Source organism: Ceratotherium simum, chromosome 10, assembly GCF_057802395.1.
Source record: "Ceratotherium simum simum isolate JZ-2026a chromosome 10, ASM5780239v1, whole genome shotgun sequence".
NCBI classification, from domain to species: Eukaryota; Metazoa; Chordata; class Mammalia; order Perissodactyla; family Rhinocerotidae; genus Ceratotherium; species Ceratotherium simum.
Genome location: NC_141909.1, coordinates 63017215 through 63042143, shown reverse-complemented (window position 1 = coordinate 63042143; position 24929 = coordinate 63017215). Strand labels below are relative to the sequence as shown.

Sequence of the window (24929 nt, the reverse complement as noted above, 5' to 3'; positions counted from 1 at the left end):
GGAGCACCCTGGACAACTGCCCAGTTCCACAGGACCCTTAGAATTGTAGAGGTTGACGTTTTTTTTCTCCTAGACCCAGGAATTTATTTGTTTGTTTATTTATAAAATTACAGTAAAATATACATAACAAAGTTTATCATCTTAACCATTTTTAAGTGCCTACCTAGTTCAGTAGAGTTAAGTACATTCACAATGTTATGCAACCATCACCACCATCCATTTCCAGAACTTTTTCATCTTGCAAAACTGAAATTGTGCCCATTAAACAAAAACTCCCCATTGCCTCCTCCCCTCAGCCCCTGGCCGCCACCATTCTACTTTCTGGCTCTATGAATTTGACTGCTCTAAGTACTTCAAATAAGTGGAATCATACAGTATTTGTCCTGTTGTGACTGGCTTATGTCACTTAGCATAATATCCTCAAGTTTCATCCAGGTTGTAGCATGGGTCAGGGTTTGACTGTCTTTTCATTCTTCTTCTGACTATGAACTGGTTCAGGACTCAGTCAGCTTCACTTTTTCTTAAATTATCTTCAGGGAAATTATAACGCTGAGAAAAGTAAAAAGGAAAAGAAAATGTCTATGGAAAATATTTTCTGATTCAGGTGGAAGTTGAAGTGAGGAACCCTGAACATTTTCTCCCAAATTAGGAAGCTGCCAGGATTAGTAGATGGTAAATATAGAAAAAGTGACTCAAATAGAAGAGTGACATCAGAACGGAAAGTTCTCCAAGGAAAGCATGAAAAGAATGCAAATGGTTACACAGAACTAATTTATTTGAGAATAACACACAATGAAAGACAACCTCTTGCACAATCTGGGGGAGGAGAGTGGGAATGAACACTGTGAACAGGCGAGTCAGTGTGGACTGGTCCTCTCCTTATGTGCTGCACAACTTGGTCTTTGGCCAACTTTAATCCCTCCCTTCACTTCTATGGCTTCCATTAGGAAGTCAGGCAGACCCTCATTAACTCACAGACTCCTTTGTAATTAAACTCAGGCATATACTCATTAACTCATTAAATTAAAATTCCTTACGGGATACATTGGATTTTATGAAATAATCCTTTTACTCATAGTATCTGGCTTGGAGTAAGCACTATTTGTTCCACTATTTGAACTCACTTTTACCAGCAGGGCCTCATTTTGTAGGCCACCTCAAGGCTTACATGTAACAACATGCATAATAAAATTTATACTCTCAATTCAACTTTTAACTCAATTCTACTAACATTTCCCCCAATATGGCCTCTATTCATATGGCAATAAGTGCAGCGGTCAAGAGCATGGACTCTGGATCGCATTGCTTGAGTGTAAATTCATTATACATTTAGTAGCTATGTGACCTTGGGTAGTTACTTAATCTCTCTGTCCCTCACTCTACTCATCTGTGGAATGGGGATACTAATGGCACCTCCTTGCTTTGGGCAGCATTTCCAACAGTGGTTTTCCAATCATTTCCAATACTAGCTGCTTCTGCTGTCTGTTGCTAATCTCTGTTGCCCACCAACCCATCTACCACACCTTCTGTTCAACTTCTCTGCTCTTCCATCACTTTTGTAACTAATTCTTCATACTAAATTCCCTCTGTTTTCTCAAGTGATACAGATATTCTTATTATTACTACCATCTAGCCTTCAAGCGTCATAATCACTTTCCAAGGACTCCTGCTTTTCCAAAAAATCCCTCTATTTCTGTACTTATCTATTGTCTGGTTTAGGGCAAATATTCTTTGACCCTTTGCTGAGTCTACAAGGCCACCTGGAAAGTACTGATTGACCAGCCAGTATTCCTTCCTTCGCTCACCTCCTAGGAGGACTGCCCTATCACGTGAAATTTCGTCTGTTTTGACCCCGGGGCTGAAACCTGCTCTAAAAGGGCTACCTCCTTCTGTAGCCACCTGAAGGCTATGATGGTGGGGTCTGGAAGCCTTAAGGCCCTGCCCTCCTTGCTCACAATCACCCCACTCAACTTGCTCAGGGGGAGGTGTGGCCAGACACTCGAGGGAAGATTCAAGTCACCTCCTATACCATCCTTTCCTTCGCTGCTTCTCAAAGTGATCCATGAAGCACCTACAGGAAACTTAGCAGGACTTAGCAGATTCTTGGGCCCAAGCCCAGACCTACAGATTCAGAATCTTTGGGAGTTGGGGCAGCAATCTGCATTTTAATAAAGAGTCTCAGGCACTTGATAGAAATTAACAGTTGAGAACTTCAGCTGCTTGATGCTTACTTTCAACAGGCAACATAGCTTCCTGAAGTAGCCTGCTTCAGGTCGAAGACAGCCACTATTAGAAAGTAAATTATGCTGGGCACAATTCTGCCTCCCTCACCTCCATTCTCTGTCTCAGATTAGTGTCTGGAGTGACACTGAATAGGTTTCATCTCTTTTCTACACGGCAATCCTCAAGCACTTAAGGCGCCTCTTAACGTCCTAAACCCGCTTTGAGGACCTTCACCCTCGTTACCTGAACTGTGTAGGGGACTCTTCCTTACGGGCCACCAAGCATGTAAGAAGAGAAAGAAGAAGGAGGAGGCTCGCCAGACAGGCCTGCACTAAAGCTAAGAAACTGAACTGAAGTATTTCCAGCACTAATTTACAACTCCACTAAATTATAACTTCAGCACTAAATTGTAACAGCCCACCTTTCAAAAGCTTCCCGGGCTTGCTCTGCTGCCCCCTTCCGGCCCTGGGAAATACTCCAGGTATTAAAGCTGGCGGTGGGGGTGTAGCTTACCCACACGTGGGGGTAGGAAAGGCGGATCATCCGCCTCTCGGAGGGAAAAGCCAGGAGTTGCTGTCATGCTACAGGAGAGACACCCAAAGCGAGAAACAGAAAGAATGCACGGGACAGGGAGGGGGAACAGCAAGGGAAGAGAAGCCCCACAGATGTAGACCTGGACCCCGGGACCCCAGTGTGGCTGAGTTTTGCCCGGTTCTGGAGCTGGCTCTTTCGTCAGCTCAAAAGGTGAGTCAGGACAGCCCCGTGCAGCCTTTCAGGTTGGAGAAATACTCCTCGCAGATGGTTTCTCGGAATCATTCAGAGGAAGATGACAATGTGCTGATGTAGCTTCCGAGAAAGAAAATTAGTGCCTGTGGAAGCGCTTTTCTTAATTGTGTGGAGGGAAAGAAAACGTTCATCTTCATTGCGTCTAAAGAAAATGGTTTTTCTCGTGGAGGGAATAGTCGTCGAGGAGCAATGAACTATAGGATGAAGGCAAGTTATGCTGGACGGTTAGAAACAACTTCTTAACTGCAGGGCGGTGAGAGGGGATCACCTGTGGGTCTCTGAGCAGGTGGTCTTGACTTGGTCATTATAAAAGTGTGGTAGAGCTCAAAGGAGGTACATTTGCCATTTCGTAGGAACAGAACACTGAAGGGCGCTAAGGAGGGGGTGGGATCACTCTGACACACAGTAGGTATGCAATAACCTCCACTGAATTCATGCATGATGGAATAGTTAGGAGACGAAATGGAGCATAGGATACATAGAGAGCTACAGATAATAAAGGATTTGTTTCCTGAGCACCCGAAACATTTGTTGGAAATATTCAGTGATCCTGGTTAACATCTGGAACAGGTAGGTATGGAGATGGTTAATGTTTAACATTCAATGTTATTCAAAACCAAGCAATGGGTTGGGGTCCCCTTCCCATCTAAATTAGGAATAAACAGTTAAATTTACCGAGTCAGTCACTAACAACACAGTCACCAAGACAAAGCTGTGTTCTTGCTTCAGGTTGGAGCTTTGGGGTGAAAATAAGTAATGCCAAATACTGACCCAGGGCTAAATGTTAACAAAAACTTAGACACCTATAGATACAGATTCGCTGTTGATTTATGACACACATCAGAGGGTTAAAATAAAGTAGCATTTTATAAATTTGAACACTAAAACTGAGAATGTTAGACACATATGAAAGAGTTTCTCAAACTCGGAACTATTGACATTTTGGACCAGATAACTCTTTGTGGTGGGAGGGCTGCCCGGTTCTTTGTAGGATGTTTAGCAGCATCCCTGGATTCTATCCACTAGACACTAGCCTCCACCCCCACCCCAGTCGTGACAATCAAAAATGTCTCTAGACGTTGCCAAACGTGCCCTGAGAGGCACAGTCGCCCCTGGCTGAGGACCACTGGGGTACACCAACTGGATTGAAAGTGGAAAGTGTGTTAAGAATGTCATTGGGCAGTTATTATCAATTAATTCCTTCCGGCCCTTTATTATCACTAAACTTCTAGGGGAGGAAGCAACAGGGGCTATTATCACTACTCTTATTGACACAGAAGCAAATGTGAGACAAACAATCCCCAGTGTTGTACACAAGGGTAGATTTCTTTTTTTTTTTTTTTTTTTTAAAGGGATCAGGATTTAAAGATTTTATTTATTCAGTTTTTCCCCCCAAAGCCCCAGTAGATAGTTGTATGTCATAGGTTCACATCCTTCTAGTTGCTGTACGTGGGACTCGGCCTCGCGTTGGACGGAGAAGTGGTGCCTCGGGGCGCTCCCGGGATCCGAACCTGGGCCGCCAGCATCAGAGCGCGCGCACTTAACCGCTAAGCCACGGAGCCGGCCCAAGGGTAGATTTCTAAGTCACTGTTTATGCAAACTAGAGAGAAGGTACTGCGGAGCCCACTGCCTCAATTTCTTCCTGTTTCAGATTTCTACCAAATAAAAAAACTTTCTACTAAGTAACAAAAGTTTTCATTTTCTTAGTACTTAGAAAGTTTAGAAATTGACTAATATTGTCCTTACCACCATAATTAGCATGGATCCACTCTATTGAGCGTCTCCTATATTTGAGGGACCCGCCATCTCTTAGAAGAGCTTCCATTTGAAGAGCTAGGGGGAGCGTGCAGTTGGAATAGTGAATAAATCTTTTATGGCAGATTTGAATCTATAAATTCACACAATAAGTTCTGTGAATAAAAAAGCAGAATCACTGCCATTTTCTCAAATTGCAGCTTTTTTTGTGGGCTTGGCATTCAAAAGATATTTGTTTTTGCTTTGAATTGAAATAAATCCATATCAAAGATCATAAAAAGTAATTCACAAAGGGGAACATACAACCAGAAAACAAGCAATGAAAGAATGTGTATTATCACTGGTAATCAAAAATGTAAATTAAAATAATAGTTAAATTCCATTTTTGCTTATTAAAGTAATAAAAATGCTTTAGTCTTTAGTCTTTCTAATAGCCAATCCTGGCTAGATTGTGGTGAAACTAGCACTCTCATATATCGCCAGTGGCACTGGAAATGGATACAACTCCTTTGGAAATTAATTTTATCCCCAAAGCTAAAAAATTGCTCACACTTTTTAATTCTATAATCCCATATCTAATTATTTATTCTAAGAGAACTATCTAATGCATGAAAAGAAGCAATGTTCATGGAAAGATATGTCTCAGGATTAGTCAAAATAGTGAAAAATTATAAGTAAATATCTAACAAGATATGGTTAGGTATTGTATAGTATATCTTGCTCTGTGGAATGTGATAGAACTGTTAAAATGATGGCTTTGAAGGCCACATAGTAACAAAAAGAATACTTATGTCAAAAGGCGAAGTGTTAATTTAATGTGCCTGATGAATACAAAATGTGTGTGTGTGTGTGTGTGTGTGTACATATACATATACACATATTTGAAAGAAAAGCTCCAAAATCCTAAGAGTTGTTGGGCTAGGCGTTCTGCAGTTGTTTACAATGACAAAAGGTCTTTTTTCTCTATGATCTATTTTTTTTTTGTTAGTTTACTTTCATAATTTTAACAAAAATATTTCGAAAGAGGGAAAGAATATTTCCCCACTGCCGTCCCATCGTATCTCCCCTTTTTGTTTCTCCTCTTAGGTGACTTATTCCTGCTTATCTGTGTCCCTACAAGTTACTTTTTATCTCTGGAATTTGGAGAAACGATTTAACTATGCTTCCTTTCAAATAATACTTCTTAAATGTTTTAGATTATAAAAGTAAAACCTGCTCATGGGGGAAAAAAGTAAAGCAGTATGGGAGTATAAAATAGAAATGGAAATACTTTCTGCTCCTGCCTCCAATGCTTTCCTCTGACCCCACCCGCATGGCCCTGTCTCCCAGCGCCTCCCTCCGCAGGTAACGGGTATTAACCATGGTTTGGCGCGTATGCTTCCATCTTTTCCTATGCGTTTATGTGTCCATGTAGACATTTTTTTACATGAATGAAATTGTACTGTACACATCACCCTGCCCACTCTGGTTGTGATAGGTTGTGCCTATCAAGGAAGTGGCATCCTTTTTTGTTCCCGCAACAATGTGTCCTTAGCTCTGCTTCCTTCCCCCTCACCAAAATCCTAAACTGTTTAATCTTTGCCAGTCTGATAAGTAAAAAGTGATACCTCATGGTTATTTTCATTAGCATTTCATTCTTTATCAGTGAAGTTGAACACAACTTACAAAGTTTGTGGGCCAGGGTTTGGGACTTGACACAGGAATTCCATCTTCTCTTTCTGGCTGGGTGCCAAAACTCAGTTCCAATGTCATGGCCACCTGTCTCTTAGGGAATATTCTTTAAGGCATGACAGAATTAGCAGCTCATTCTTTTTTTAGTTCTCATCCATCTTGCCAGTTTATGAAAATAAAGGGCTTGAAGGAATAAGAATTGCCTTATTTATAAAATGGATCTAATAGCTGTACCTTGTGTTGGTTTGTTCTGGTGGATGCCACCTCGTCGGGTCTAATATTGTTATCAGTAAGGATATCATTGATTTTTGTAAATTGATATTTCTGCCATTATTTGCAGATCAGTTAATTCAGGATATTTGAATTTTAAAAAATTCTCTATGCGTCCCCACATTACTTTTCATTGTGGGACATCATTCCTCAAGGTTCACAGGAAACTAAAGCATATGCCTCTTACCCCAGTTAGTGGCCCAAGGTACAAATGTTCGTGTTGTTATGATGTGACACAGACAAATACAGATGGTTTCCACAAAGCTGCTGTAGATTTAAAAACTGGAATTTCTTGGGTTGTAGGTATGATAGGAACACTTTAATATGTTGTTTCAAGGGAAATTTATAAATCTGTGGCAACTCCACGACATCAGTATAAACAGTTTGGCCTTATTTCTCCTCTGTCTCTTATTTCCCTTCTTTGTCCTAGGAGAAAAATGAGGTATCATTTTTCACATACTGGCTGGATGTGAAGTCCACACCAACCCCTGAGAAGAAATTCCACCAGCTTCTAAATGTTGTTTACATACTGCATCCATGGTACCTAGGGCCTGTGTTATTGAAGTTCACACGTTCTAAAATTCCAGAGGGGTTGTCCGAGAGGGCAGGGACACAGGACATCTGGAGCTGAGACAGGAAGAGAGGCATGTAGGGACTGGTGACATGTTCACTGATGTTGTCAGGGACAGAGTGAGCATGGTTTCTCTCCCCTTGGACACCCCAGAGGATACGGATGATGAGACTGTCCCAGAGCAAGCACTTCGTGTCATCATGTGAGGCACACCTGTTCTGTACCTCAGAAGGGTGAGGAAAGGAACCGTCCCTCCAGGTTGGGAAAGACCCTTAGGAGCCCTGCTGGGCTGTAACCCCTCCTGCCCTTTTAGATAACTGGGCTCGTCCTTGGGTACAGGGTGGCTGTTTTGCTAGATGGGGTTGTAAGTGGCTTAGCTTATGTGGCACCCCTTACCCACACTCACTCAGTAAGTGTGGACACCAACAATAAACCTGTAATTCACTCAGTAACCAGTTGTCCATGACTGGGGGCCTCCTTTGTGTTCAACAAAAGGGCATGCAACTGGCAAACCCCATCAGGCCAGAGAACTGGTCTAACCTCATGTCTCTCCATGAAAAGCCAAGTAAATGATGTGGAAGGAGGCTGTTGTTTACTCAGGGCTGCAGCTTTCCTGATTTCCTGTGTGTAAGGACACCAGCTCTGCTGCTTTGTGTCCTATTGTCTCACTGCAATCAGAACTATCAAAGTCAGTCCTGGGAGAGAGAGAGCAGGCATCACAAGTTTGGCAGATCTTAAGACACCTCAGTTTCAATCTAACTGTGTGACCCTGGACTAGTTCTTAACTCTTCTGCCCCTCAGTTTCCTCATCTGTAAAATGGAGATAATACTCCTTATCTGGTGAAATAAGATGGTGCATCTGCAGGACTGATGGGGAAGGCACACACCGATCTCCTTGCAGTCCCTGACTCACTTTGGGAAGCCTTTCCTTTCTAGGTTTCTTCCCCTTTACTCCTGCTCTGTGGTGAGGAGGAGAGACTGTGGGCTTGGAAGTCACAGAGACAGATTTCAAATAGAGTCATGGAGGTCTCATTTCAAATCCCCTTACTACCACTCACTAGCCGGGTGGCTTTGAACACAAGAACTATCTGAATCTCAGTTCTCTCTGTAGAGTGGGGCATGCCTGCCTCCTGGGGAATGGGGGAGGGGGTGTGTGTGAAGTGAGGTAACACGTGGAAAACGTGGGCGGGCAGGGGTGCAATGCCTCTGGTTTGAGACCGACCCACTTCCCATCACGGTGACTCCTCCTTGCCGTAAAAGGGGAGCCTGCAGATACCAAGCCAGGTTTCGAGTGTGACATGTCCCGGAAGCACAGTAATGGGAAATCAAAGCCCCATACCTCATTCTAATCCCGGGAGCCAAAAGCTCTGGCTAAATCACCCTGCCTGCGAGTTAGCAGAGAATCAGCGGGAGAGAGAAGCTGCCAGAGAAAGAGCTGCCTGCCAGGGTGGCCTCCTGCCAGCAGAGCCTTGCTGAGCGAAGGCAGTAGAGTAAATCACAGTGAACAACAGCTTCGGGCAGTGTGCTCTCCTTCTTAGTCATCATTTCCACCTCTGTCCTGCACCACAAATACCCTCCTGTCACCGCCAGTTCCCCAGGCACTAAAGTCTTTCCACCCGGGAGGACCTGCAGCCACAACTGCCACGATGCTGCGGTCCCCTGGCCTGCAAACCTCTGCAGTACTAGCAACGATGACTTTTTAAAATCTGCTGGCAAATGGAGCTGCACCTATTCAGGACAGGTTCCTGGAGAGATTTTGTATATGAAGTAAGGATGTTTGCCCCAGATCCTGTCTGGATCAGCCAGCCCCCACAGGAGCTGAATGCTCCCAAGTAACAAAATGGTAGAAAATTTTAGAACTGCCCATACCCAGGCACTGGGGCAAAGGGACAGAGGCACACCCCCCCACTTAATGCCTTTACAGGGCTACCTCATTTCCCTGGGCAGGAGAATTTGCTGTCCTACTTGATTCACTGGATTTTTGTTGTGTATTTAGAAATTTATGGATATTTCTTCCAAGGAAGGGAAGACCTTTCTTGCAGTGTCAACTCGCTCAGGCCATAGCAAGTCCACTGTGAAGCTGGAATGGGTATCCAGATCTCTTGGGTCTTGGTCCGGGCTGCTGTCGTCAAGTCCATGGTTACCGTTCCTCCTCTGGCTCTCAGAGTGGTGTTATAATGGAGAGCAGCCACGTGTGTGCAGAAGTAAGCAGGACTCCAGCTCTGTCAACGTACCTGGGCCAAATGTGGGCTCTATCAGTTGCCCTCTCTGGCTTTAGAGCAAATCTTAACCTTTCTGAGTATCCGAGGCTCCATCTGTAAAACAGAGTTAATACTACTTCCCAGATAGGATTGTTGTGGAGATTAGATATAAGATGATGTATATAAAGAGCTAACACAACACCTGGCACGTAGCAATTGCTCAGTAAGTGATAGCTATTATTATGTTGCCGTCCAGACCCTGTGTCTTCCCAGCTGGGCATCAGTGGGCAAGCCTCTTAAGCTCTCTGAGCTTGATTCCCTCATCTGTGAAGGAGTGCTCTCTCCACCTGATAATAGCTAACAAGGCCACACCTGCAGATAGAACAGTGCTGAAGCTGGCTCCCAGCATCCCAGGCTGACTGAGGCCACCCTGTAGGTGCAGGTGACATGCACGGAGGTAGTTAGTTGGTGCTGAGTAAATCCTGTCACAGCCTTTCTAAAAAATTATGTTTGATCCCCAGAATGTTGTCAGTGAGCAAGAGCAATGCCAGGAGGTCTGGAGAAGGCAAGTCATCGGTGCATTTTTAAGATCGCCAGCAATGGTGAGTCACAGCTCTGAGAAATGCCCTAGTTTTGAAGGATTTGGGGCTCTTGGATCACATGACTTATTAAAGCCCAAATTGAGCCCTGTGGATGGCCTGTATTTGGCTCAAGGTAGCCCCAGGGTAGAGCTGGGGAGGACAGTATCCTGCCTTCCATTGATACCTTCTAGTTCTACTCCTTACTTATTAATCTTTAGCTTTCCATGGTACACAAGATGTGTTTTCAATGTAATATGCATTCAAAAAATGTTTGAGTGAATGGAGTGACCGGTACAACCAATGTGTAATGGCAGCGGAGCTGGGACGTGTGACAGGGAGATGTGAAACCACTGGATTTGGATTTGGGGTGGCTCTCCCTCATCCCCCCCCCCCCCCGCTCCTTGACAAATCGGACTTTCCCTCACCATCACCTGCTGGGGTGACGTGGACACCTTTGTCTCCCAAGGGGCTGGACCACAATACCGAAAGCCCAGTCTATCATGGCATTTGGAATATCCTAAAAGCAAATCCCAAGCCTTGGGCTCCTTGGGATGAAAGCGTCTACCTCGTGGTGAGATGTGGGGTCTAACTTTTATACAGGTGAAACGTGAATAAAGGGAACCTTGTAAGCAGCTAATCGTAGAGCAGTACTATCAGGAAATAGCAGCCAGTGAGTAGAACGGACTAGGGAGAGGGGTCAGGAGAACAAGGGGATGATGGATGGGTGCCTGGCTACTATGGTAGTGAAATGTTGATGCCCAGGCACTATCACCAACTCCCCACCTCTCGCTCCTCCCAGGATGTCTCGTTCACTGCTGCATCCCCAGCACCTCCAATAGCAGCTGGCACATAGTAGGAGCACATAATTGTCCACTGGATGACAAATGGTGAATGAATGAATCACCAGCTCCTAGATACAAGCTTCTCCTCCAGCTGATGTGTCCAGACCGCGTCTCATCCTCCTCAGGCACTTGTTACTCCCTGGAATGGCTCTGGAGGCTGCCTCCCCCTTCACCTCTGGAGCACACCTACTGTGGTGTGGGATGGTGCTGGGATGAAAATACCTAGGCAGGTTCACCGCCCTCAGGGAGAGGAGACATCCTCCTGAAATGAACTCCCCATGCCACACATGTCCTACCTATTCATGCAATGAGAGCCCTGATGGTGACACCAAGTTGGCAAGAGAGGAAGTATTACTTTCAGGGTTTCCCAGAGAAAGGGATGTTTCCTGGCTGCACAGGAAATCCCCTGTTCTCTGTCATCAACTCAAGTGCCCTTGAAAGGTGACAGAAAACTGTTGTTGGCCCTGAGGTCTGTGGTCTCCTTGATCCCTGAGCTTTTGCCCCTTGTTTTGTGAACAACTTCATCTTCAGCCTGGACTATGGCCAGGCCTCCTAAGTGGCTCCTGTCCAGTCCCCTCAGTGCATCCTCCACCCATGGCCAGGGAGGTTCCTCCCTGCTCAGTGACTCCTCATTCCCAAAGAAGAAAGTATGAGCTTCAGATCACTTGAAAGATCCTTTGGGAGCTGACCCGTTCATCTCTTGTGTCATTTCTTCTTTCCCTTCTCACCCTGGAAAATGCAGCCAGACAAAAACAGTTTAGCTTCTCTAAAAACACCCTAAAACCTAAAAAGGGTTCTCTTTGTCCCCTGGGCCTTCCAAAATGCATTTTTTGGCCCAGAGCTCTCCTTCCTCCCACCTGCCCCCTCAGGTAAAGATTGGATTAGGCAAGAATCATCAGTGGCTGCTAAACCTAAGAGAAAATTTTGATGACCAGCAGATGTTTGCATTGTCTTAGAATCTTCCCACAGACTCCTTTTTGGTTGGAAGAGAGAAAAAAGGAATAATTATGCAGTGGAAAAATTGGGAAAAACTTTGACTGGGGTTCAAAATTAACATCACCAATGAAGGACAGATGGCCATCACCCCTGCAGTAATCCAGCTAAGAATGCAGAACCTTAATCCAAACACAAGGAAACATCTGACAAACCCAAAGTGAGGGATGTTCTATTAAAAACGAGTGGAGAGGATTGTTGTCTTAGTCTGTTTGGGCTGCTATAACAACTTACCGTAGACTGGGTGGCTTATAAACAATAGGAATTTATTTCTCATGGTTCCGGAGGCTAGAAGTCTGAGATCAGGGTGCCAGCGTGGCAGGGTTCTTCCAGGTTGCAGACTGCTGACTTCTCATTGTATCTTCACATGGTGGAGAGCAGAGAGAAAGCAAGCTCTCTCGTGTCTCTTATGGGGGAACTGATTCCATCATGAGGACTCCACCCTCCTGACTTCATCTAATGCTAATTACCTCCCAAAGGGCACACCTCCTAATACCATTACATTGGGGGTAGAGTTTCAACATGAATTTAGGGAAGACACAAACATTCAGTCCATAACAACTGTATTCTTCAAAAATGTCAGCGTCACGTAAAACAAAAAAAGGCTATGGAAATGTTCTAGAATCAAGGGGGCTTAGAAGATATGATGATGAAATGCAGTATCTGACCCTACACTGGATCCAAGGACTCTATTAGGCCAACAAAATTGGAATATGGATGGTAGATTAAAGTATTATATCAATGTGAATTTAAGAAGTTGCCAACTGTACTAAAGTTATATAAGAGAATATCCCTATCCTTAGGAAATACACACTGGGATTATTTCGAACTACAAAGTTTAGAAACTTAAAACAAAAAGCATGCAGACAGAAAACTGAGTGGTAGATACCTGAATGTTTGCTCTGTTACTCTCTACCCTTCTGAATGTGTAAGAATTTTACTAATTAACATTCCTTTTAGAATTTAGACTGGAAAAAAGCCTCCCTGGTCTTATCCCAAATTTCTTAAAATGCTACACTAGAGGCGTATACACCAGAGTGTTTTCCCTTTGAATGACTTTTAAATTTTCTTCTATATGGTTTTCTAATTTTTCACATTTCCTATAAAGTACTACATACTTATGTAATTAGAAAGAAAGTGGTATTTTAAGAACCATCTTCAGATATCTCCTTAGGTTGATTTGTGGCTGGTCCCTATCCACATGTGAAGTTAGCTAAGTGGTAGTGGCGGTGGGGCAGTTTGAGGCCTCAGAGGAGTGATCCGTCCATCTGTCCATCTGTCAAGGGAACAGGGCAGTCTCTGTCATTGCCTCAGACCCCACAGAGCTACCTGGAAGAGCTTTCCAGAGCTCTCCTGGGCCACTGCCCAGCCCTGACCATCAGCCTTCCATCTTATATGTTCTTTCCATCAAGTCCACTCTGCTGGGGTTCATTTGCCTCCCTGTGCCCTGACACTGGCCTAGAGGATCAATTTAATAACTGGGAAGCAATGAAATCTTGATGACCACAGGTGCGGTGTGTGCAGCCAGCCTCCAGCTGGCACAGCTGGCATTAATAACAATTAAATGCACCCAGCGCAGTGAGCCCAGGTCATCTGCACCTGTCAGAGCGTCCTGGGAAGCCCTCTTTAGCTCCACATGGAGACAGCAGCCGAAAAAGGGCCCAGCAAAGTCCAGGCTGAGGAGGAACTGGGGGAGAGGCCTTCCACCCTGAGACTGGACCCGGAGAACTGCGACCCTCGGTGTTTGCAGCCCTGCAGCAAGGTGGAAAGAGGCTCATGCATCTCAACATACTGAATGTAGAGCAGCAATTTTACTCTACAATTATGACTAGGAGAAATAGCACATTATTTTATTTTTAATGTACTTTTAAAACTTTAAAACTTCTCCCCTTCTAGATAAAATTAATTGACTTCAAGTTCCTACTTGCCAGACCAGCCAGAAAATCAATCTTGGACGTTGTGGTCACGTGAGAATTCAGGCTGTGGGAGTTGGGGGGTTGTGTTTGCCTCTTTTGGGGTGTCGGGGCAGGGAATGCTCCTGCTCTCTGGGCAAGGCCATTATGAGCCTAAACAGACCTTTTGTGCAACTTAAAAAAGGTGCCCTCCTGGCAGGGTGGCCTCAAGGACACACAGCTTAGGAGCAGACAGTGCCTTGTTGAAGAAAAGGGCATTCTTTCTTCCAGGTGAGACGGATTTCCACCTTCACTCACCCCTAGCCTCACCCAGGCCCGTTTCCTGCACACACCGCACAGCAGTACCCTCTGTCCTTGCCATGGGGCCAGCACCAGGGGCAAGCTTGGCATGTTGGGGTCTTTACGAGCCTGGGGCCTGGTGCCTCCTCCCTAGGTGCCCCTTGTAGCAATTCCCTCTGGATGCTGCAAGTAAAGGGGCCACCAACCATGGGTTCCATCAAAGAGCTCCATTCCTCCCTCCCTCCCCCCTCCACTGTCCCTCCCCTTCTGCGGCACTTTCCTCCATCCCTTTCCCTTGGAACAATCCCATGGGATTGCTCTCAGGGGGCTCCAAGAGGCACAACATTGCCATCTCTTGTCAGAGATCAGAGATATAGATTTTAACACCCATTGGCCCAATACTTCCAGGTAACTCATTCTGTTACATGGATGGGTGAAAGTCTTGAACCTTTGGAAAGTCAAGAAAGTGGGCAATGGAGGTGGTTTTAGAAAATCCTGGAGTTCTGGGGGCTGGCCTGGTGGTGTAGTGGGTAATTTCGCACACTCTGCTTCGGTGGCCCAGGGTTCATAGGTTCGGATCCCAGGCGCAGACCTACACACCACTCATTAAGCCATGCTGTGGTGGGTGCCATATAAAGTAGAGGAAGATGGGCATGGATGTTAGCCCAGAGCCAATCTTCCTCAGCAAAAAAAAAAAAAAACAAAAACAAAAAAAAAGGATTGGCAACAGATGTTAGCTCAGGGCTAATCTTCCTCACACACACACAAAAAAATCCTGGAGTTCTGGACTCCCAGATTCCTGTAGGTTCAGCCGGCACATTAAATGCAGTGAATTCTGAACCAAACACATGTCATTTCCCCAAAGCTCCTCCTCTTTCCGTCCCTCACATTTCTGTCAGTGCCACCACCATTATCATCATCCAAGCACCGCAGTTGAGTCATTTTTACTCCTTTCTTTCCTTCATTACCACATCCAACTGGTACTCAAGCCCTGCCCCCTCCACACCTCGTGATTGCTCTCCAGGCTCAATTACATATCAGCCTCCTCACTGCTCTCTCCACATACATCACCACTCCTTTGCTCCCATCCTTTTCCCAGTGGTTTGACTTTGATTATGTCACTTTCCAGCTCCAAATCCTACAAGTCCCTTTATCTTCCTAATAAGATCCAAATGCCCTGATGCAGAGTGGAAACACCCTCTATTCTCAATATCTCGTCCCAATCTTATCTTACATTTGTCTATTAGGGATGACCTATGCTCAGCTGAATTTGATTATTCATCACTCCCTCCAAACCACTGTGAGCTTTTCTTTCTTGAATCTTTTGTTTCCTCTAGGATTTTCCCTTTGACTGAAAAGCCATCTCCCCACAACTTGGCCTGTCAAAACTCTACCCATCCATCAACACCCAGTGCCAACGTCACCTTCTTCTGGAAGCCTCTTTGGTTTCTTCGGGACTCTTTCCTCCTCTGGGCTTCCTTACCTAATCACGCACCTCTGGTGGCCCCTTTCGCACACCAGCTTGTGTTGCCTCTTGGGTACTCAGCTCACCTCTCTGGTGAGGTTGTGAAGTCTGTGTTGGCGAGGCTCATCATGCCCATTTTGCGTCTCCCCAAACCTTTGTCGAATGTGAGAATGAAAGGATGAATATCTGTGATGACGTTCATCCCTGTTTGAAGCAGGTTAAGTGCTAAACAAATACCACCCCATGCAAATTCACCTTGACCGTTACCTCTGGGGTCCAGTGGGTGGCTGTGGAGTAGGTCAGGTGAGAGGGTGATGCGAGGTGCTGATGGAGGGATGGGGAAGAGGGGCAGTTGGGAAAGATGAGATAGAGACAGAATCAGGATGTACCAGGAGAGGCAGAAGTGGCCTAGGTGACAGGTTGTGGTGCCTTTACAGACACAGGGAGGTGGAGAGGTCAGTTTGGAAAGCAGAGTTTAGTTTGATTCTCCTCCTGCGCCCTTTGCCAGTTGCCTCCTAGGAGGCAACTTGCAACTTCAACTTTCAGTGGAAGCCTTGAAAGGTGGTGTTGCAGAGGAAAACTATTGGGTCCTGGTCTCAGTTTCCACATTGAACCATTTAACTTTAACAAGAGAGCAGAGGATACACTTGCTATTCATAGGAAACAGGTTCTGGAGATCCTTGAGAACAGACTAAGCTAAAAGCAACCCACTTTTCCTACCGAGATTACCCCCTTTAAAAATGCTTTGAATACTTCTGGCTACCCATTTTGACCCATAGCTGGGTGCTAATATGTTTTTAAGCAACGATGGTGAGAGCAGCATAGTGAAACCCACTTCAAGATGTGAGCAAGAATCCTGAGCTGGCTGATCCAAACACCATCCTGACAAGGGTACCTTCCGGGGCTCGCTCTTTTCTCAATCTTCAATAAGCCAAGAATCAGTTTATCTGTGTTTGTGGCATAAAGAATGCTTTGGCTCCAACCTCTCGATTCTAATATCCTCCCACCATTGCTCTAATTCTGAATTACTTTCTCCTCTGGGACTCACTTGATTTAGCTCTTTCACTCAGCTCTTTCAAACTGACAGACAGAAACTCATTTGATCAGAAACCAGAATGCAGCACTCTGAGCCACATTGGAATCGGTCCTTAATAAACTCAAATGCATAGCAGTATTTATTAGTGGTGGTCACTGCTGTCAAACCACTGTCCTGGCATGAGTGAGGCCGCCAGGAAACTCAGCCTCTGTTTCAGAGAGCTTTCATGACCCACAACTGCGTGACCAGCTCTCCCAGGAGGCAGGGGGATCAGGCAGAGGTGGGGGTTTCCGATCCCTGACTGTGGCTAGGTGGTCCTTACTAGGACTGAGTGGTAAAGAAGCTCCAGTGTTATTAACTGCTAATTATGTCCATCCCAGTGAAATCCCACAGCCCCAGCCTAGCCTCAGAGCCTCACGATTCCCTGAGCAAACAAGCTCTCAGGAAGGCCTGGCGGAAGAAACTCCAGCCCTGCTTATAAAAAAGATGGCGTGTGGGGCCGGCCCCGTGGCTTAGCGGTTAAGTGCGCACGCTCCGCTACTGGCGGCCCAGGTTTGGATCCCGGGCGCACACCGATGCACCGCTTGTCCGGCCATGGGGGGGCCGCGTCCCACATACAGCAACTAGAAGGATGTGCAACTATGACATACAACTATCTACTTGGGCTTTGTGGGAAAAAAAGGAGGAGGATTGGCAATACATGTTAGCTCAGAGCCGGTCTTCCTCAGCAAAAAAGAGAGGAGGATTAGCACGGATGTTAGCTGAGGGCTGATCTTCCTCACAAAAAAAAAAAAAGAAAGAAAGATGGCATGTGGACCACCGATTTCACAATCACCTGGAGACTTGCTTTAAAACACAGATTCCCAGCTCCTGTTTGTAGCCATCCTGCTTTCATAGGTCTAGAGTGGCCAAAGAGAATCTGAGAATTATGGCTGTGAGGTTGAGGGAGTGGAGTGAGCCTTGGACCTTGGCGGTGGTGATGCAGAGAGGTACCTAATGAAGCCGGGGCTCGGCCTGTGGATAGGGTCAGGGAATGAGGTCAGGTCCACACAGGGAGTTCAGCTTTGGAACTGTCCGGTCTCAGCTCCTTCAAAGTGCATGGGAACCACAGGGTCTCCCTTATTTGTGCTTTTTTCAGTTCTGCATTTGGTCTCTAGGTGGCGTCTGGGATAAAAGAGAACCACACTCTCCTTCCACCATGAAGGGAGAATAATAATGACAATGAAGATCGTGGCCAATACTTATAGAGGATTTATTGTGTAGCAGACCCTGTGTTTGGTGCCTTCTATGGATTATGACATTCGATCATTTTAACAAATCTGTTAGGGAAGTTCTATAATTATGCTCACATTTTAAATAAGTTCATTGAAGCCTCAGGTGTTAAGGTCCACACCACCAGTTGTAGGGCATGGAGGGGGATGTAAACCCAGGAGGTCTGGCTCCAGGTGACGAGTCATCATGCTGTCCTCTGGGTGGTCATTAGGAATGTTCTGGCCTGAGCCTTCTCTCAGCCTTGCTGGGAGGCAGGAAGTCTCCTCTGGGGGCTGCTCCACGTCTCTGTGTCACCGAACACCTGGATTACACGTGTGGCCAGGTGGCACCATCTGCCACAAGCTTGCAGTGCAGTGAAGAGGTTTTCCAGGATGCCAATCACTTTATCATCCGAGTCACAAGCTCAAGGCCAGAAACAGAGACGGGATTCCTGCGCTTCTTGCTTTCTATCACTTACCAGCAGGAAATTTCTTCCTTGACTCCCACTTTAAACTGGGAATTAAAACAGATGTGGCTAGATTAACTGAAATTCTCCCTTTAATTGGTCACACTGCCAGCAGCACTGTGTCACCCTTGATCAACAGGGCCGGCTACATAATTTGCAGGGCCCAGTTGCAAAATGAAAATGCACCTTGTTCAATAAGCAGAAAAAAACACTGTTCAAGGTACTAAAATACAAAGCTTTTCCCTTTCTTCTGCAGTCTCTTTTGGTCTGTTATAGTATTTTTTATTTGCTGTGTAATGTCATTTTAATGTAAAAATGAAAAATTTTTAATTGACAATTTTAAATTATTAGCATGTTTTACCATCCATCCTAATATTGTATAATGACAGTCTTCAATGCACTATAAGAGCATTTAACTCAGACGTAGAATCACCGAAATCACACAAGTTGTGTTTCATAGCTCTCACACACGTGTATGTGGCTTTTACCAGAACAGTGGAAACACTGCACAAAACTAACTGTTTTCATTTCATTTCTTGATGTTGTGCTATCTACTAACTCTCTGTGATGAGTGAGGAAGGACTGAAAAGAAGAGGAACTTGGGGTTGCCCTATCTTTCCCTTTTCTTCCAGGTCATATTTTTGGGGTGAGTGGCTGGCTGATACAGGGAAGTTACCTGGTAAGAAAGGATGTGATAGGTTCCTGGGCCATCTCTGTTTGTTAGAACACCATTGCCTCTGTCTATATTTGAAACAAGTTCCGGTTCAAGTGGAAAATGTGGCCTCTCAGGGCTACCGGCACCCTGCTCACACAGTTGAAGACATAACACGCTTAACTGATATTTCTTTTGAATCTTGCTGAACTCCCACACCTCATGGGCCCACCAGAATTCAAGAATGTGACAGCAAGGAGTGGCAGACACGCATATTGCACAAATCTTCTCACACACATGCTCCATGGTCCTATCGGACTTCACTTGCAAAATACAAGTTCAAAGATAAACTCATCAAGAAATTCAAGACAGCAACAGAAGAGCATTAAACCAAATGCAAAGTCCTCCTAAACCCGGGGCCCTGTGTGACTCACGGGTTGCACGCCCATGAAGCCGGCTCTGATGACCAGCATTACAGCTAATTCACAGAAGGGTGGGTTGAAGGAAGGAGTGAAAATTGGGGCAAATCTTTCTGCATGCCTGCTTTCCTCCATGTTCCCTGGAGGTGAAGGTCAAGATTGGCATGAAAGGCAACTTAAGGGGGCCTCTTGAAGGGGAGGAGCAGTACCTTGCCTTGTTTGTCCGGCTCTGCTTGGAGGAGTGGTGTCAGAGTTTGCATTTGATGGTGTGAATGTGAGGCGCCCAGCTGCAGACACTTCGAATCTTTTCTCCTCTGGAGATGACTGAGATTGGCAAATAAATCTGAGGTCTTTGACAATCTGAAACTGGAATGGACTTGTAGATTAAACTAATTACAATGGGTTTAGTGTAAGTAATAGAAAACCCAACTCAAACTGGTTTAAATAATAAAGAGGATTTATCGGTTCATATCAGTAGAAAGTCCAGAAATAGTTTAGCTTTATGGATGGTGATTCAACAGGTGATGGATGACATTGAGGACTGACTGACTTTTTTTTTTTTTTGGTGAGGAAGATTAGCCTTGAGCTAACATCTGTTGCCAATCGTCCTCTTTTTGCTGAGGAAGATTGGCCCTGAGCTAACATCCGTGCCCATCTTCCTCTACTTTATATGTGGGACGCCTGCCACAGCATGGCTTGATAAGTGGTGCATATGTCCACGCCCTGGATCTGAACCTGCGAACCCCAGGCCGCCCAAGCAGAGCACGTGAACTCAACCACTACAACACCAGGCTGGCCCCAAGGACCTAGTTACTTTTTGCCTCTCCTCTTTGCCTTTCACATGTCAGCCTCATTCTCAGCCCGGTTGCCCTTCATGGTGACAAGGTGATGGCCAACAACCCCCAGAGCACCTTGTTTCCCATACCATTTTCCAGGGAGGGAGAGAAGCTTTGTTTCTGGAAGTTCTATCAGAAGAATGAGAAAGCTTTTTTCCTTATTCTCGGTAAATTTCCCCTTGAGTTTCCTTGGCCCCAGATGAGTCATGAGCCTATCCACCAACTAATAACATATCCAGTGAGTACGACTCTGCCAATTAATTTAGGACTAAACCTTCTCCAAAGCCAGCAGGAAGTCAGCTTGTGCCAGAGCACATAGAGCTCATAGGAGAATGGACACATGGGGTGGTGGGGAGACCACAGCAAAAATTGGGGGGATTGCCTAGAGAGGAGGGAGTGGACGCTGAGGAAGCTACCACAATGTCCACCTCAGAGATCTTGTCTCGCTCTCAGGGCTGGCATCAGGACCCAGCAGAAACATACATTTGTCACACTGTCTAATCTTACAAGTGGGAACTGGGATGTAGGCCTACCCAAAAGGTATTGAAACACATAATTTAGAAAAACGCTGGCCGAGCAAAACCTGTATCTGCAGGCCATTTACCAGACAAGGAAACCAAGAACCAGTGTGGGGAAGTAATTGCCCAATCATAATAGTTGCCATCTACTGAGCTCGTGTGTGCATCTGCTAACGCATCTTACAGAAGAGGAAAATGAGGCTTCCAGAGGTCGCCCAAAGCCTCACAGCAAATGAGTCACAGGGCCAGGATTGGACCCAGGCCTGTCTAACTCCCCCGCCTCTGTCCTTCCCTAATGCCAGAAGGGTGAATTGGTGGTGTGAACAGGAAGAAAAGCACCAATCCAGTTGAGAGCTCTTTTCCACTGTGTGTCACTAAGAAGTTTTAGTAGACCATGTAATATCATGTATTATGGGATCTATAACCAAAAAAAATGAAAGAGGAAAAGATTTCATGAAGCAAATTCCTTAAGTGAAAAAGCGAGTTGGCAGTGACTTCTGCAGGGAAGGGAAGAACCATCTGCAGTGGGTAAGGGCTCCCAAGAAGCGCAGGGTTGATCCTGCCTGGCTCGGTTAATGCCAGTGGCCTCTGGCATCCTGTCCCTGGCAGAGCAGCAGTTTATAAACTCCTTTTCTAGAAGCTGTCAGACTTTGGAGAGGTCGTGCAGGAAATCTAGGCCTTAGAATTGGCAGCATGATCATAAGAGACATTCGGCTCTCTCAGAGATGCAAATCTTGGCTGGCACACCCCTCCCTCTCTGCTGAAGCCCCAGGCAGGCGGTGACCTCCTGCCATCTGCTGACATGTGCCGTCTGCTGACTTGAGAGGAGGTCGAGTTTCACGGAACGCATAAGTAAACTACAGAGAAAAGGAAATGAAAGGGGCCATGTGTTTCTAACCTGGTGCCTGCTCCTTCTCCTTGCAGCCTGCCTCGTCTCTGTGCTCTTCGTCTCCCTGGCACTGCCGCTGTCCGTGGCCTTCACTGGTGAGTTGGCTGCCGAGCTGCTGGACGCCACGGGTCAGCCGTGTCCAGCTTCGGGACAACAGCACTTCATCTTTAAATGTAAAACGTGTGCCAGGAAGAGTTGGCCAGACCGATGATTTCCAAACACGTATCAGCCAAAACGGAATTACTTGGTGAACATTTTAAAACGACAGAGTCCTGGGCCCTGCTCTGGGAGATACTGATGCAGTATGTCTGGGGTGGAGACAGACATCTGCTTTTAAAAATCTGTCCCCAGATGACTCCGCTACCTCTAGCCCAGTTTGGGAGCCACTGGGCTAAAGGTTTCTCAAGGCCCCTTCCCAGCTCCTGTGTTCCCATGCGGAAGGAGGCCTGTCGTAAGCAGTACGAAAAATGCATCTCATACTATGGTAATGTGTAGGTGTGCTCCACATTTTTTTTGTTGAATGAATGAATAAATACTTCCATAAGTCACATATATTAAACTACCTCAATTATGCAGAAGTGTGAAGTATTGGGGGAGGTTGAGGGGTTGGGAAGCTTCTTGAGTAGGCAAAAATCGTTGTCACGTGTCAGTGAAATTAAACTCATGCCCTTGAATGTTGCTGATGGGCGCCCTTGAGCTATGTGCACAGAACCTAGCTACCCTATTTACACAGAGTCGTAGCAAGCCTGGTGTTCTAGGTTTCGAGTTCACAGCATATTAGAGCAGAAATTTACAGGGGATAGGAGCTATTATTAAAAAGACAAGAAATGACAAGTGTTGAAGAGGATGTGGAGAAAAGGGAACCCTCGTACACTGCTGGTAGGAATGCAAATTTGTGCAGCCACTATGGAAAACAGTATGGAGATTCCTCAAAAAATTAAGAATAGAACTACCACATGTCCCCCTATTCCACTTCTGGGTATTTATTCAAAGAATACCAAAACATTAATCCAAAAAGATACATGCCACCCCTATTTTCATTGCAGCACTATTTACAATAGCCAAGACATGGAAACAACCTAAATGCCCATCGACTGATGAATGGATAAAGATGTGCTATATACACCCAATGGAATACTACTCAGCCATAAAAAAAAGATGAAATTTTGCCATTTGTGACAACATGGATGGACCTTGAGGGTATTATGCTAAGTGAAATAAGTCAAACGGAGAAAGACAATTATCATATGATCTCACTCATATGTGGAATCTGAAAAAAAGAACAAACAAATGAACAAACAAAACAAAACAAAAACAAACACATAGATACAGAGAACAGGTTGGTGGTTACCAGAGGGGAAGAAGGGTGTGGGGTGGGCAAAATGGGTGAAGGGGGTCAACTGTACAGTGATGGATGGTAACTAGACTTTTGGTAGTGAGCATACAGTAGTATATACAGAAGTCGAATTATAATTTTGTACACCTGAAAATTATATAATGATATAAAACCATGTTACCTCAATTAAAAAAAAAAAGAGAAAAAGAAAAACAGGGCATAGGAGTTGTTGCAAAAAAACCCCCAGTACCCTAATTGCTTAATGCACGTGGGGTTTCCTTTTGGGGTGATGAAAATATTTTGGAACTAGAGAGAGCTGATGGTTACAGAACTTTGTGAATATATTAAATGCCACTGAATTGTTCACTTCAAAATGGTTAATTTTATGTTATGTGAATTTCACTCAATAAAAAAAAGCAACAATACTAAAAAACAAAAACTAATACAAAAACCGTACTCTTAGATGTGTAACAAGTGAAAGCTGACAGTCTGACAGGAAATAAAAGAACAAAATAAAATTCTAAAGTTTGCATGGAACAAAAACAGACAAGTCGTCTGGGGCCGTTCAGTGTAAGGGAAAACAGTTCAGCCAGTTTGATTGGCCCTGATGCCGTTGTTATTACAGTGCAGTTCAAAAAGCAACATTTCTTATATGGCTCTGTTCTATCAAGAAGAGTGTATACGATGTTAGGTATACCCTGCTTAGGAAGCCAGGAGTTGCCTTAAGAAAATATCCTATGCAAAAATCTATGAGTAAAAGATAGATTTTTATCGAGTGAAAAAAATGCTTTTGGAGCCTGTGGCTTAGTTATCTGGAAAATGAACATAACTGGAACAATGCATTCACTAACAAGGCTGCATAAATGAGGCAAGGCCCCACAGAGCAATTCCCACAGATGGTATATTAAAATCACTCCATCCTCTGTGGGAAGGGGGTACTGAGGAATTACTGCCAATGGTTAGAGAGTTCTGTCTGGACGATGAAAAGTTTTGGGGATAGATAGTGGCGATGGTTGCACAAGACTGTGAATGTAATTAGTGCCATTGAATTGTACACTTAAAAATGGTTAAAATGGTAAATATTTTGTTATACATATTTTATCACAATAAAAAATGTCAAAAAAAAGTAATTTAAAAACCTCCATAATATTGAACAACAAAGAAAAATCACTCCATCTGGTAGTAGTTATCAACTGTATTGGGGCGAGTTCTAAGCCCACAGAGTTAATGGTGATACTGCAGATCAGACAGAAAGAAAATCTAGAGGTAAGGTAGGTCCTGAGCAATACGCGAACACAGGGGGAAAGACACTTTTATTAAATTTATTAGCATCCTTTTAAGCCATCTGTGCGCTGACTGACTCTCCTGTGAGCAGCAGCTGTTTTTATTCATTAGGAATGAGCAGATATATAAGCCATTACTCAATGTTCATTTCACAGCTAGGTTCTGAATTGAAAGGCAGTTTGTATCCGACAAATTTGGCATCAAGTCTTTAAAGGTCCCTGTGTGAAAAGGTTGTGTTGAGACTTGGAAAGTATTTCCGTCTAATAACAGATTCAACAAACGTCAGAGATATCCAGGAAGGCAAGCCTACACAGGCTGATGACAGGCTTAACGTGTATATGGGACTTGATTCTGTTTGGGGCTCTGAATTTGTGGGTCTCTGTATACCCAGAAATTGTTATTAATTTCAGTGGAATATGGTGTACTCATAGAAAAATGGTTTACATCCTCTGCTAAGAACCAAGGCATTCATGGGAAATAAAATGTCAAATCAAAGCTAAAACTTTAAATGTCATTAAAACAGAAGACTTTGGTTCTACAATGAGCATCACCTTTCTTGGGCTCTGTTGACAAATGTACTGGTCAGGGTAACTTAACTGTGCTGCAGTAACAAATTAATCTTGGAATCTCAGTGGCTTAACACTATAAAGGTTTATTTCTTGCTCATGCAAATTCCAGTGTGGATCAAGAGC

The 24929-nt window shown here is 44.8% G+C and overlaps 1 protein-coding gene across 5 annotated transcripts in view; it reads left to right on the top strand.

Annotated features, from left to right (window-relative positions):
- Nucleotides 1-24929, top strand: part of LOC101405780 (transmembrane protein 272) — a 122661-nt gene that overhangs the window by 46882 nt on the left and 50850 nt on the right. For 4 of the 5 annotated variants that reach the window (XM_087436101.1, XM_087436099.1, XM_087436103.1 and 1 more), the window contains exons 2-3: nt 9999-10079; nt 21653-21712. In XM_087436101.1, the coding sequence (XP_087292227.1) occupies nt 10022-10079; nt 21653-21712 (118 nt within the window). In that variant the 5' untranslated portion in view covers nt 9999-10021. The remainder of the gene's footprint in view (nt 1-9998; nt 10080-21652; nt 21713-24929) is intronic. The other variant, XM_087436102.1, reaches the window with a different exon arrangement.